The sequence below is a fragment of the Lagopus muta genome, chromosome 4 (assembly GCF_023343835.1).
Source record: "Lagopus muta isolate bLagMut1 chromosome 4, bLagMut1 primary, whole genome shotgun sequence".
Classification (NCBI taxonomy): domain Eukaryota; kingdom Metazoa; phylum Chordata; class Aves; order Galliformes; family Phasianidae; genus Lagopus; species Lagopus muta.
Window position 1 is genome coordinate 59,468,678 of NC_064436.1, and position 15,180 is coordinate 59,483,857.

The 15,180-nt window shown below is 38.2% G+C and overlaps 1 protein-coding gene across 6 annotated transcripts in view; it reads right to left on the bottom strand.

The window, feature by feature from the left end:
- The window catches only part of C4H4orf50 (chromosome 4 C4orf50 homolog), a 77,598-nt gene that overhangs the window by 42,599 nt on the left and 19,819 nt on the right, over positions 1 to 15,180 (bottom strand). For 5 of the 6 annotated variants that reach the window (XM_048943118.1, XM_048943120.1, XM_048943121.1 and 2 more), the window contains 4 exons: positions 13,477 to 13,533; positions 12,903 to 13,085; positions 3,372 to 3,614; positions 1,848 to 2,252 (listed from right to left, as the gene is read on the bottom strand). In XM_048943118.1, the coding sequence (XP_048799075.1) occupies positions 1,869 to 2,252; positions 3,372 to 3,614; positions 12,903 to 13,085; positions 13,477 to 13,533 (867 nt within the window). In that variant the 3' untranslated portion in view covers positions 1,848 to 1,868. The remainder of the gene's footprint in view (positions 1 to 1,847; positions 2,253 to 3,371; positions 3,615 to 12,902; positions 13,086 to 13,476; positions 13,534 to 15,180) is intronic. The other variant, XM_048943119.1, reaches the window with a different exon arrangement.

The following is a 15,180-nucleotide window of genomic DNA, read 5'->3' on the forward strand; positions in this document are numbered from 1 at the left end:
TGTGCGTGTCTGCAGACCTTGTTCAGGAAACAACTAATTTTAACAGAAGGAAAAATGGGGCCAAATAACCTATTTAGCTGTAACACGAAGCATAATAGATAAACCATAGTTAAGTTTGACAGAAAGAGAGTGGAGTGGGAAAGGCTTCATTTCATGGTAAGATACTATGGTATTTATGATAACAGGCTATCTTACCATCACACAATATTATGATTAATACCCTTATTATTAACATGCTTCATGTATTATCATCTGACCTCTAGCCGACCTGAGCTACCAGTTCATGTAATTTGCTGTCAGCAAGATGAAGCTCCAAAAAAGTTTTCACTAAGTGCTTTAAAGCATCATTTTATCAATATGAAAGTTGTAGTGTCAAGTAATGTGTTTTTCTACATTGAAATATCCTAGTCTTAAATAAAACAACTTGTGACAGGACATCAGCCAGCATTAGAAAGAATAGGAAGCCAGATTAGAGCAGAATTCCAGATGTTAGATACTCATAGGTGTCTCTGCTTAAACAGTGCTTTAAAACATCATTTTCAGAGTCTATTTCCCTTGACACTTGGTGTGTATTTTCTAAAGAGGTTTTGGATGAAGACCAATTCAGTTACTGCCGTAAGCAATTGCTCTGCTACATTACTGAGCAAATTAAGATGGGTTTCCCACCACGAGGAGTGAATATGTGCATTAATACTTTTTCAAAACCAGTCATTTTGTTTCTGGCTTTGGAGGAGCAGCATCAAAAAAAGCAATAATGCATTATGAACCAATTGGAAGTAATCAATGAAGGCAGAGAAAAAACACAGAACAGTGTCACAAATTAATGTGTGTTAAAAAATGCCCTTTCTTAATAAAAGTGATCAAAAATAATGATAGCTAGGAAATTTGAATAATTGAGTTTCCAAAAATATCAACCCTGGTTGGTAGGATCCCAACATAAATGGCATAAATTAAGTGTTTAGGGTAATTTGCAATCATGCTCTGTTAAATTTTCCAGACTCAAGTTATCTTGGCTCACACATGCCTCCTTCCTGCTCCCCTCCATTACCTCATGTTCCATCAAAGGTTCACACAGACCAGACCACATCTATTTCTGAGTCAGGTTCACAAGGAAGCTCTACCACAGCTATGCTAGAGCAGCTGGCCTGGCACTGCCTTCACTTGTTTACTGCAGGAATATAGGGGTTTGTCATCTCAGTATCTACCCCAGGAGCTCTGTTATGGCACTCACAATGCCCAAGCAGTCATCTAAAGAAGCACTTTGAAACAAGTCCAATAAAACTGCTAAAATCAAACCGGAATTCGAATAAAGGGCTTAAAAGTAACAATTGAAGGATGCTGTTTTATGGATAGTACCATCTACAGGAACACACAGAATATCCTGTTGTAAGTCAGCTCATTGAAGGAAAAAAAGAAAAAAAAAATCCCACAACATTAAGGAATTACTAACAGCAGAACTACTGTCACATTTACATAAAGTAGGAATTTAGGAAGTCCATGCCACAATATCTCCATCACTCAAGCCAGATATTTTTTCAGAACTTGCCAATGCACTCTGAAGAAATGGGTTGTATATAAAAACAAAAGTGATTTAATAGATTGTTTCACAGTTAAAGGAAAAACAAATCATAGACAAGCGGTAAAGCAAAAATTGAGAAGCACCCTGGCTGTTGAAAACTCTGCTGGTTTCAGTTATCTAAAGTCTTCTAACAAATTCTGATCTTAAAAATGATTAAAGCTCTCTTTCATGTAAATTTTCCAGGCACCTCAAACATCTAGTAAAATATTTTTTTTGTACATACAAAGTAGTATTACAATGGGAGTATCACATTGCTAAGCTGCTTTACCTTGTTTTATTTCTGAGGTTTTTATTCTTTCCCATGCAGCTGATTTCTTCCCACAGGATTTCGACCTTTATTACTTGCTGACAACATGTCTGACAAAGAGCTTTTTGCTGTGGTAGCTGAGGTTGAGCCATCTGTTTTTTCTCTAGAGAGCCATGCATTATTTGTAATGACATCTTTCTCTTTAATTCCCTGGGGAATAGCACTTGCATGCTGATTTCCTATTTGACCCCCAAATACATCATCCCATTTGGACAAGCAGTCCCTCCCCTGCATGGACCAGTCACGCTTCGAAAGCTCCAGCGTGTCCTTCATCTTTGGGAGTGGAGGCCAAGGTGTTTCCTCATGAGTCATGGACAGGTTGGGGTCAGCCTTTGAGTTTGTATTGGAGGAGACAAATGAAGGCATCTGAGGAGGAACAAAGAAAATATAACCTCGGACCTCCTAGTGTATTTCTGTATCCCATATGAAAACGTGTCACTCTGGACACTGTGGTTGATTTCAGTTGTAGCTTCCCATAAAATTCTACAATAGGTCTGTGTCATGCTATTCCTGTGATTTAATCAAAGGACACATGGTGTAAATGTATTAAAAAAATAAATCCAGGAATTATCGAAGACCAGGGTCATCAAAGAGCTGCTCGCATTCTGCTCTCTCTAATAATTTTCCTCTACAACCATATTTTCATCAATCCTTTTTATATATGACTGTGATAAAGAAGACCGCTGGGAAATCAGTTTAAGCTGTCGCGTGTAGCCCCTGGATTAAATAATTACGAGTTCTGTGTGTTACCAGAATTCTGAGTCAACATTTTTTATATAATAAACTTCTTAACTAAAGACAGACATTAACATCTTACTTGAATTTTTTTTTTAATGTAACAGTTGAAAAGTAGGAACTACATACTGCTTGTTTTATTTCTTCTATTTTAGCAAGGAAAATTCAGTACAGCAATATTCATAACTGCTCTAGCTAACTGGCTCCAGTAATTACAAACTCAAATTTTGTTTCTGTATAATTATGGAGAGGTTATGCTGTCTTAGACAGGGTGAAATCTCTTGCGTGTTTAGTTTAGCAGCAGCCTGTCACAAATGCAATTGCAATTGATCAACTTTGTTCTAAACAGGATTCCCGCAGTTAATGGAAATTACTGTAAGAGCTTCAGGGCATAGGAATAATTGGATCACTAAAAAAACAAAATGGAGGGAAAAAAAGGTAGGACAGAATCAACACGATAATTCCTCTTTTTTTTTTTTTTTTTTTTAACATCGAACAACTTTCAGAGATAACCTTAGCAGAACGAATACCATGATGAAAACAACTTTTAATCATTTTTATCAAACCATTCTTAGGCAATAAGAAAATGCATAATGAAAAACGTTAAGAATTTATCTTCAGCTTGTTTAAACTAACGATAAAACATGCATCTCTGGAAGAGACCATTCAAATATTTATAGGATCTGTAAAATGACTGTCAAGAACAATACATTTAACTAAAATAAAAACAATGAAATAAACTTTACTGACCTGGCAGTTTCTCTGATGGTTTTGTCTTAGTTCCCGATGCAAGGCTATGATCCTCTCTGGACTCGTTAATTTTACAGGAGAACTGGTGTATATATTTGGAGTGATGTGAGAGCTGTGGATGTCATCTGCCTCTTGCAGAAAGGTTGCAGGTATTGACCGCGACATTCTGCTCACTTTGACTGAAGCCTCATGATTCTCTGACTGCCCACTGGCCTCTAAAATGTCTGCGGAAGAAGGCAGCATCTGCAAGACAAAATGTCATCTTTAGAAACTCAGAGTAGATGAAGCTTTCCAGCACTGTTTATTTTGAGTAAGTGGAAGCTGTTTGGATTATTTCATTGCAAGAAACATTCACAGAAATCAAATGTAAAGTAATGATATTTATCAAAATAAGTAGTTAATATACCAATTACTTCAAGCGTGAGGCATTCTTTTTTCTTTCTAAAATGGAATCCTGCATTCCCCAACTCTTCCCCAAGAACTAAAAATTCCAAATTTGCACCTGAATATTTAGAAAAACTAGAAAAAACTAGGAAAAAACCCACTAATTTTAAAGATTTCACAATTTATCCTCTTGAAGGATTTCAACTTCTATAGCATATTTCCTTCACGCATATTATCTTACTCAGCAGCAAATCCAATCCAAGCTTGTCTACTTAAGAATGCTCAAGGAAGTTAAGTTTAATGGATTTTAAAAGTTCAGTTGCACAAACTCTTTGGCACATCCTCTTATTCCATATTTAAATCAACTTAATTTATTTTACTGTACAACAATAAAGCTGACGTCACATTAAGACAGAAAGGTGGCTTGATTGATAATGTACCTTTTCATAATAGTTGCCAACAGGAAGAGAAGATTTCCCTGCAAATAAATGACTATCACAAAGAAGTAGAATTTTGTCTTAAATACAAATTTATTAATGAAACAAGATTAAAGATACATTCTTTTCCTTGTAGTTGCAAAGAAAATGAATTTACAACTTTTAACAATATTTTCAGCCCTTTGGTTTTTGCTTGTTTGAATTACTTCCAAAATTAATGCATCTGATTTCAATTTATCACTTCACTGTCATTAATTCTCTTGCAAAAATTCCAGAAATGCAAATACTATAAATCCAAATCAGGAATTGTTATTTAAGATAAAACACATTTTACTTACAGAAATGTATTGCTTTTTCTCTCTATGTCTTTAATAAGCATTAAGTAAGCATTCAAAAACAGACAAACAAACAAACAAAAAAAATAAGGGATTCTGATGCGTTATAATGATGTAAACTTGTTTTGAAGTGATCCTCCAGATGTAATTATCATTTACTGGCAAGCAAATCCACCAAAATAAAATGCTGTGACAGTGTAAAGGAGAACATATAGTGTGTGATTTGCTGCCATTGCCAAGGAAAGAAGTTTCACCACCTTGCTGAAGTGATAATCATGGAGATTTATGTGTAATATGCAACTTGCAAGGAGGTCAAGAGCTCCAATACCAGGAGCACACAGATGCCAGTGGTGCTGCATTGTGCTATAGCCTAGCTGATCCTCAGGAGACAAGCTAGTCTGACCGGAGAAAGCTCATCACTCTTCTGCCCTGCTTACAAAACAACACTTTTGGCTCTTAGGCTCCCTAAAGCATGTGTCTTGTGGTTCCTAAATACACCAGTGTACTGGTAACCTGGTCACAGAGTCAGGTGTATTAATTGTGCCTGTCCATCTCTGGATCTGGTGTGCTGCAGGACAGAACTTTTCCCAGACACAGCACATAAGAGAGTGTGAATGACAAACATAATTGATGGACACTGACTTTGATCCAATTGTACCTTACATTCTTGCCTCCTCATCATAAGAGGGGGGAACCAACACTGAATTCTGGCCATTGATCCCATTAAAATACCAAATGCAATTTGTTTTGCCAGCTGAGATGACAACTACTCCTTGACAGCAGTCACCACCTGTCTCTTTTACTTCAGGCTGAGCAGCAGGTGAGGCACAGGACAACAACATCAAGGAACTGAAAGACCACTCACATGGACCAACTGTGCTGCTCCTCCCTAGAGGATTTGCTTTTTCTCTATGCTGATTATACAGACAGTCTGTGATCTGGATAGTGTTTATTTAGGCAGGGTGGCATGAACACCCAATGAAATCATAGCATCAATACCAGTACTGATCAGTTGGAAAGCAAAAGCTATACATTGGATGTTCTCCTGTAAACACTGAAGCCAAAGGAATCTCCAGAAGTCCTTGACTTCTAACCAAAGTTATGAAGGCAGTGACTGTCACCAGCACTCACAAAAAGTGCTGGCTGGCTGAAAGAGGGGTTACAAAAGGCAGCCCTGACATGTTCTGAGGCATGAAGAAATTGCATCTGAAATTATTTGATGACAATTTTCTCACTACAGGAAGCACAGTTAGAGGCAGCCTAGTGATAGATGAGACTCAGCAGGAGCAGCACAAGTTATGGAGTCCAACGACCCATGCAAAGGCAAATCACTGTCCTCCTCAGTAGGCAGGATTGCTGCTAAAGCCACCAGGACAACTGTGTCAAAGCTGTGAGAGTCATACATTCCATTGCTAGTAAAAAATAATCTTTTTCAAGTCTCTTTCTTCTATTTCCCTCAAGTATTCAACTCACAAACTCTTTTGAGTTCCAGGATTACTGAATTCTGCAGCAGTCGATGCATCAGGGATCAGCAGAAATGTGGGTTATGAGTTAATGCAAACCCTGATGAGTGGAACTGCTACCACACTGACAAAGCGTTCACAGAAAGGTCAGTATATGAAAACTGGTATGATTCTTTCAAAAACGTTCGTCTTTAGCATTTCATAAGGCTTTGTGAAACACTAAAAATCACTTTTTCTCTAACTCTACGGATGTAACCAAGCACTATATTTATGAATACAAAAATTTCAGATTTTTGTCTCAGTGTCTATGTGTGAATTTCTTTTATTAGATAATTATCACACTTAACATTATTAATTCTATTTTACCTTGATAATTTTTTCTTTCCTTTAGTGTTTCCACAAATTATCCCAGCTGGGAACAAAATGAAAGTATTGTGACATCCCCCCAAGCTGGGCAAAATGCAAATTTACACTTTAAGTCCTTGAAAGGATCACTTTTTAAACAAAAATAATAAGAAAAAAACTACTCTTTCTCATATTACAAACAGAAAAAGATACTGGTGTCATTGATAGAATAAAGTTTGAGTTACTGTGGATAATTTTAACTGAACATTTTATCTTAATAGAAATTCCAAACAGCTTCACAGTTAGTTAATCTATTTTTTAATCATGGCTATTCTACCACTTTCACCACCATGTATTTTCTGTTCTACTCTACTACAGCAAAAACCACTGCAAAAATATCCCTTTTATGCATATTGTCAGAAAACAGATCTAAGTCTTTGTCAGCCAGACCCAATTTTACTTAAAAATGGTGCTAACCTTGAGTATGTACCTACTCCTCAGTCACTGCAAATTCTTGGGATTCCCTCTCTACAGACATTTACATAATTATTGAATGGCTCTATCAGTCATTCCACTGGAAATGACAGATTGCCCTTAACAGTTTTAAATCCATATTTTATGTCCTTCATTGTTTTAAAATATTTTTGAGGGTCAAAATTAACATTCCTCTGCAATGGATTCTACACTTCTTTAAGAAAATGACTTAGTAACAACCACTATCATGGTTCTTCTGTCAGCTTGGAATTCCAATCAAATCACCTTGGCTCACCAATAGACTAAAAACTCAGAGTCCCTCACTTTAAGTGTGGGACTTAACTAGCCAAAGCATATCTCTTTCTGACTCTTGTTATAACAGAGAGAAAGTCACTTTTTAGAATTTTCTTACCACTTCTAAGCAGATAAAATGGGCAGGGTAACTGTTGGTCAGTGCCTCTTTCTTTCCACTAAGTATGGAAAGAAGCAGAGTAACTTCCACAGATGTAGCTGTCTAATTACTGGCATCAAATGTGAACTGTATCTCATCCCAGGTGTCAGAAAACCTGATCTCAACACTAATGTACAAATCATTTCACGGAGAGTGTAAGAGTATATTATTGCAGGCCTGCTTCCTTCAAATATGATTCACAGGAAAGCAGTAAGTGCCCTCTTGCAAAGAAATATACAGAGAGAACATACATATATAGATCCGTATATATAAATGAAAAACATTGTTCTGCTGAAAAGTACCTCTGAAGAAATCCCCTGATAGAAAGGATGATTAGTCCACACTGTTTTGCACATTTATTTCTATTCTGCAAAACACATAATTCACTGCACTGGACACATTCTCTGCCTGGAGCTTTCCATGTATGAGGTTTAAGATGACTTCATGAAAGGCAATAAAAAGCACTACCATTTATCGTTATATTCATTGCACAAATCACCTCTTGGATCTGAGAGAAGGGAGCAAAAAGCCACAATGGCTTCAGATCCACTACGGAAAGAGCATACCAAATACATCATCAAGTCAAAGGCTTCCTGTGCAAGAGAAATTGAAGTGATTGAGTACAGCAGCATTATCCATTACAACCATTAGTCATCTGAACGGAGGCTGTTGACGTAAAATCAGAACTGGCTGGCTCAGACATTTGTGGGAAAGAATTGAACGCACTCCTGTTTCTCCACACACACTCTAGAAGAGAGAAAAAATGCCTGAAAATACTACATAACTGCACAGTCTGGGGTGAGCTCACATGAAGGGCAAGCCAAGCTCTCTTGCTCCTCTGTGTGGTTCTCCAACATACCAAAAGCAGCATGGAGACAGCTTCGTGTATGAGGCTGTAAAACATGTCAAGTTTGTTTCTTAAAGTGCAAGTAGACAGAAATTCAGAAAAAAAGTGTCGGCTCCTATTTCATATTTCCTGTTATTAGCTATCTGAAACATCTTCCTTTCCACCGTTACCAAGTCAAGCATGTCAGCTATTGAAAACTCCAGTCCTAGTCTTTTCTGTTACTGTTTTCTGTCCAGTAAGTAGAAATATATATTATCAGCTGATGAATCTGCCCTATATGCTTTCCATTGAAAAGGGCAAAGAAATAATAACTGTTAATAATGTCCATTAATTAACCCTACTTCAGCAAGAAAAGTAAGACAACAAGACCTTTCCAATTGAAAAAAATGAACATTTAAAAGAAGATCATGAAAGTAGGATGTGACAAAAGGATGAAAACTGAGATTGTTCATATATTTTGTCTGATGTTGAGCCTATGAGCCCCAACCATGGCACTGTGCTGAGGGCTACATGCATCTTCTAGAGGTTGCTCTTGCCCCTGCCATGTATCACCTCTTTACAGACCACTTTTTAATTTCCAAACACAAAATACAAAGTTTAAATTATTTCTGTTGTCCAAATTTATTATCACTCTATGACAAGAGGCTCCAGAGATTTCTCCATTTAGGCATTTTAAAATGAGAGTGTATCTCAAAGTCTAGAAATCACTGACGTTTACTTCTTTGTGCCTCCTAAAATCTTGGACTAGATTGTTATTCCTTTGTCTTCCCAGGAAGCCATGTATTTTTTCAAAATTGAAAGATAGGCTTGATGAAGCTTTTTTTTTTAAACCACGCACACAATCTTTGCTTTCACTACACTTACAGTTATGTTTTCTCTGCATGAAAATGAATTTTAATAAAACCTTAAGTTTATAATTACATATGTTTATTATGATACACTGAACTAAAACTAAACCAATTACACTAAATTACTAAATTAAATTACAAATGAAAGAATTTCATGGTGTACAGTTCTACGGTGAGAAAGTCATTCAAAGTCTAGTTCTCTTTATAAGGACTTTCAAAGTATGTTAAGAGAAGGAAAATTGATTTCCTCTTCTTAATAGGTTACAGGTTGTTTTTTTTGTTTGTTTATTTGTTTTCTGCATGTGTTTTTTTTTTTTTTTTAAACAGATGACTGAAACATTATATACAAGAACAAGGCATACTACATGATTCAAGAAAATTTTAGTTCTCACTCAAAAATATTTGATTATAACATTGGACTGTGAAAATAATTGAGGATGTCAATTCTCAGAATGAGCGCTGCTCTGCTGAACCAATCACAGAATCACAGAAGGGCCAGGGTTGGAAGGGACCTCAAGGATCATGAATCTCCAACCCCCCTGCCACATGCAGGGCCACCAACCTCCACATTTAATACTAGACCAGGCTGCCCAGGGCCACATCCAACCTGGCCTTGAACACCTCCTGGGATGGGGCATCCACAGCCTCTCTGGGCAGCCTGTTCCAGCACCTCACCACTCTCTCTGTAAAGAACTTCCCCCTGACATCCAACCTAAATCTTCCTTCCTTCAACTAAAAACCATTTCCCCTTGTCCTGCAATTATCCAACCTTTCCAAGAGTTGATTCCCCTTCTTTTTGTAGGCTCCCTTTAGGTACTGAAAGGCTGCAATGAGGTCACCCCGCTGCCTTCTTCTCTCTAGGCTGAACAAGCCCAGCTCCCTCAGCCTGTCTTCATAGGGGAGGTTCTCCAGTCCCCTGATCATCTTTGTGGCTCTCCTCTAGACCCTCTCCAACAGCTGTCTTTTTTGTACTGGGGGCTCCACACTTAGATGCACTATTCCAGATGGGGCCTCACAAGAGCAGAGTAGAGGGGGAGAAGCACCTCCCTGTCCCTGCCAGCCACCCATCTTTTGATGGAGCCCAGGATACCATTTGTCTTCTGAGCAGCAAGGTCACATTGCTGGCTCATGTTAAGTTTTTCACCTATCAAGACCAACAGGTTCTTTTCCACAGGGCTGCTCTCAAGGACTGCTCCTTCCAGTCTGTATGGATGCCTGGGATTCCTCTGGCCCAAGTGCGAAACTCTGCATTTTGCTGTGCTGAACCTCATCAGGTTCACCCGGGCCCACCTTTCAAGCCTCTCAAGGTCCCTCTGAAAGGCATCCCTTCCTTCAACTGTGTCAAAATTTACAGTTTACTGTAAATTTCCAGTAAAATGAAGTCACTGGGACAACAGTGATTTACAGTGACTGAGAACACAGCCTCCAATGCTGTAAGTGAAGTTACATATCTAAAGATGTTTGGTTTTGCGTGGCACTGCCTTAGTGTTTTAGTATTAGAGATAGCTATTTGGAATAAAAATACTTCTGGAAAACAGAAGAGAATGCCCAACCATATGCTGTATCCTGAATAAGAAAAAAACTAAATACACTTTTTTCTTTAGTCTTTAGTAACGTGTTGACTTTCATAAGTCCTCTACTGAAGCCACACCATCCTCACACACAACTAGGACAGACTGATCCTATCTTCATATATTTACACAGTTGATTATAAAAAATAATAACAATAACATGAAAATTTGTTTGAGAAGCAGGCACATAATTTTTTACTTAACTATGCAAGACCTGGCACTGAATTGAATGTAGTCCTTCAAAGGGCTCCGGGATCAGCCCTCAAAATCATAGAATGGGCTGGGTTGAAAAGGACCAAAATGATCATAGAGTTTCAACCACCATGCTATGTGCAGGGTCACCAACCACCAGACCAGGCTGCCCAGAGCCACATCCAGCCTGGCCTTGAATGCCTCCAGGGATGGAGCATCCACAACCTCCTTGGGCAACCTGTTCCAGTGCATCACCACCCTCTGAGTGAAAAACTTCACTTCCTCCTAATATCTAACCTAAACCTCCCCTGTCTCAGTTTAAAGCCATTCTCCCTTGTCCTATCACTATCCACCCTTGTAAACAGTAGTTCTCCTTCCTGTTTATACACTCCCTCCAAGTACTGGAAGGCCACAATGAGGTCTCCCCAGAGCCTTCTCTTCTCCAAGCTAAACAAGCCCAGTTCCCTCAACCTTTCCTCATAGGAGAGGTGCTCCAGCCCTCTGATCATCTTAGTAGCCCTCCTCTGGACCCGCTCCAAGAGCTCCACATCCTTCCTGTACTGGGGACTCCAGGCCTGGATGCAGTACTCCAGGTGGGGCCTCACAAGAGCCAAGTAGAGGAGGACAATCACCTCTCTCTCCCTGATGGCCACCTTTATATATCCTTGCAAACTTTCAGTTGAAATCCATCATTAAGCTAAAGCAAGTAAATCTGACACCAATATGTAACAGACTTCCGTTTGTCACTGGATCCAGAAATGAATAAAGCCAAGTGCAAATCTGTATGTCAAGAAGGAAGAAAAAAAACACATCCACCAAATTTTCTCTGTAAGTATTCAAGTTTTAGGAAAGATTTAGAAGTTAAAATCTCAGGGGATGAAAAAGAATGAACTTTCAAAGGAGTTTTATGTCAGTAAAAGCTGGGAATCTTAGATGTGAATAGCAGTGAGAATAAGAGTTGAGATGAAAAACGTAACTCTTAAAGATGAAAGTTCAGTTCAGTTTAATACATGTCTGCAGAAGTCCACACAGAACTGTGAATATGAAACATTCCCTTCTCTTTGCGATTGCAACTACTTATACATATATTAAACTTGTAGAAGGGCCAATTGGATATTTTCTCACTACAATGTTTTCCATAGGAAAACTTACTCATGAAAACCTATTTTTTTTCATGGGAACAGAAAAATCTGCCTTGGCAGGAAGGTTTTCCTCTCTTACATATGGGAATTACTTTCCACAGTCAGCTGAAACATCTGGACCCAGAATGGTCTGAAGCTTAGCATCATGTTGCTCAGCAAGAGCCAGGCTGTCTTTAGCAAGATTCAGAAAGCAGGTGTGAATCCCCATGTCCCCAAGACCTGGTGGAACTTTTGGCCAATACAGTGCTGGATACCATGTGAAGAGATTTATGCTCTCCTTGGTGAATAGCTAAATGTCTGCTGAAGCAAGCAATTGAATTTGGAGCTCCTACCTCCCAAATTAACTCATTAGCCATCCAGATAACGATTCAGTTTAATGCTATTCTGTTAAGAGCTGTTTTGTGACAATTAGGCATTCAGGGAGACAGACTAAGTGTGCCTTACTATATGCTCATTCATCACAGCAGTGTTTGAGAAAACATCTGAAGATAGTGAAGTATTTTCTACATTTCTGACAGAAGAGTCACTAACTCTGTCACACAAAACACTCATTCTTAGTGTGAGCTTAGGTAAGACAGTGTTGGGACGTGTCTTGAAACACTTGCAGGAACATAGCTATGTACTATAGCTATATATATAAATCTAGTCCCATCCAGACTGTTTTTTTTTTTTTTTCTTTCCTTTTAATTTCTTCTTCAATAATGCATCTCAGATTTCTCAGGAAGAAAATGCAAAAATACTATTAAAACTCAAATTGTATCAGTTATCTTGCATTATCCACTAGGTCAGATATTTCTTCAAAGTATTAGCTAAAAGTTAAAATCATGGAGCACAGACATATCTGGTGATGAGCTCCAGAATATTTAAACCATGACTAAAATTGCAGTAAAGCAACCCAGTCTGCTGCTTGGTCTGAAGCAATGTTAAGAGCCCAGAGATATTTTATAACTGTTCACTGAGTCTCACTAAACACTTCACAAAAAATCACTGACAAAACAGCAATGGAAACCAGAGGATCCTGCAAGGACATGCAGATGCTTACCTCTTGATTACATGTTGTTGTAAAAGTATCTGTGTACTCTGCAAGGGCAACGTCGTTCACCAAGCTCCTCACCTCTTCATCAAACATGGAGTTGTTAAATCCTCTACGGTGAAACTCGCCATGCATCCTGATAATGAAGCTGTTCCTTTCCTGGCATTTTCTGGTCAGGCAAGCCAACTTAGCCTATGCAGAATAAACACATGAACAGTGATCTTGTTCCCTGTTCAGACTGCAAAATTATATTCTGAGTCTGGTGAAATTCCACACCTTTTGACCCAAAACTGCGCACTGTAGTCCTATACTTCTAGGCCTTTCAGGTGCTTCTGCATCCTGCAACAGCAATATGTACATACAGATAAACTGAAAAGAGGCATTCACTTTTCTATCTGTGAAAACCCACTTTTGCAAGCTATAATAACAGCCAACCTCACCTAAACCACTGGAGCAAACAACTCAGTTAGGAGGAACTGCAGAAAGCAGCTACAAAGAGAGAAGATACAAGATGCTGAAAACAAGAGCAAGCCTGCAAACACAGGGATATCCCTTTGCATCAGCCTTCAAGATCATATATTACCTTTAGAGGAGCTAGTGTCAACATTGCTTCAGACTTTCTCTTCTGGAGTTCTTTTGTCTGAAAGGTAGAAAAACATACCATATTAATATTTTCACTTAGAAATATTGCAGTAGTTTTTGGATATTTGTTTTAGACTCGACTTCTGAAGCATATACTTCACATAACTGCATGACCTTGTATCACAAACACCCTGCAGTAATGTACGGAGTTGTTTGTACACTGATAAGCCCTAGCATTGATGTTAGACTCATGTATTACCAAGTGCTTTCGGATGCTTTTAAATGGAACCCTATATCATCAAAGCCACATCACATTAAAGACTTGATACCATTCATTATGCATTCATACTCCCATTTGATCTGTGAATCCTTCAAAATACTCTTTTGGGGAAAAGTCTTCCCCTTTCTTATTTATGTTATGTTGTAGAGAGCAAGAAACACAGGGAGATTTCCAGCACATTCATTCCGTTGCAGGCTTTCATAAGTAAACATCAACAATTTTCTGCTTTGAAATGATGGATACATTTCCCCTAGTATGAGGTGAGGCAGATGACCTGATTTGTACTTCATGATATAAATGCTTACTATTTACGAGAAACCTGCTTTCTGATAATAAAGAAAATGTATTATAGTCTGTCAGGTAAAATCTCCTTCTACTATAAATGAATACAGTAATATTTGGGGAAAAAAAGAAAAGAAAAAAAGAAAAGAAAAAAAAAAAAAGAACAGATTCCTTTGAATTCATTTTGTTTGGTTATTTGTATTTCTATGAAGCCCACAGTAAATATATAATGTGCATTAAAAAGAAAAAAAAAAAAGAAAAAAGAGAAGAAAGAAAAATATTTCCTTTATAAGAACTCAATCACACTGAAAGAGGCCACCCAATCTTTAGCCAATAAATTATGGACTTGGGAAGGAGCACAGTGGATAGGACAGAGAGATGCCCTTACATTACACTTGTACTGAAGGAACAAAGGAAAAGCTGGCAGTCGGTCTCTTCACTGTTGACACTAAATTCTTGATGAACAAATTCTGCATGGAACAAAACACTTTGCTGATGCAACAGAGCAATTAGGAGCTGCCCACTTATGTGGATAGAACGTCTCATCCTTTGCTCACCTACCATCTGATATGCACCATCCATCAATGCAGACAGCAGATGCTATAAAACAAATTCATTTTACCAGCACTATTCTGTTGAGAAGCAGCCTAATCAACTCCTGAGAGAGGCCACTAGTTCTCCATGCAGTGTTCTTTAAAGTAAATCACAGCACATAACAAGGCAGTGGATTTACTGTGGAGGAAGGAGAACGAAATTCACACTCTGCAGGAAGAAAATTCTTTGTATTTCAGAGAAAAGACAGAGAAGAAGCACATCCCATGTGCTCTCTGCAGGGCACAACTGAGAAAACTCTGTTTACTAGTAGTTTCACAGCACAATGGACAATTCCAATTTGGCTCACATTATAACAGTCATCATTAAAAAAAAAAAAAAGGTTCCAAAGAAATAGAAGATAAAATATAAGGGAAAAAAAAGCCTTAACAGAAATTTATTCATTTGTCAGAGATCATCTAAGAGATCAGTGATTGTAGTCACACTGACAGCAGTTTGAATTTAAGGCAACAGCTCTGCAAAGGTTAGTGAGTGTGGCTGCTCTGGTGTGCCTGCTGAGATACAGTGTGCAGACCTAGAAACTGAAATACA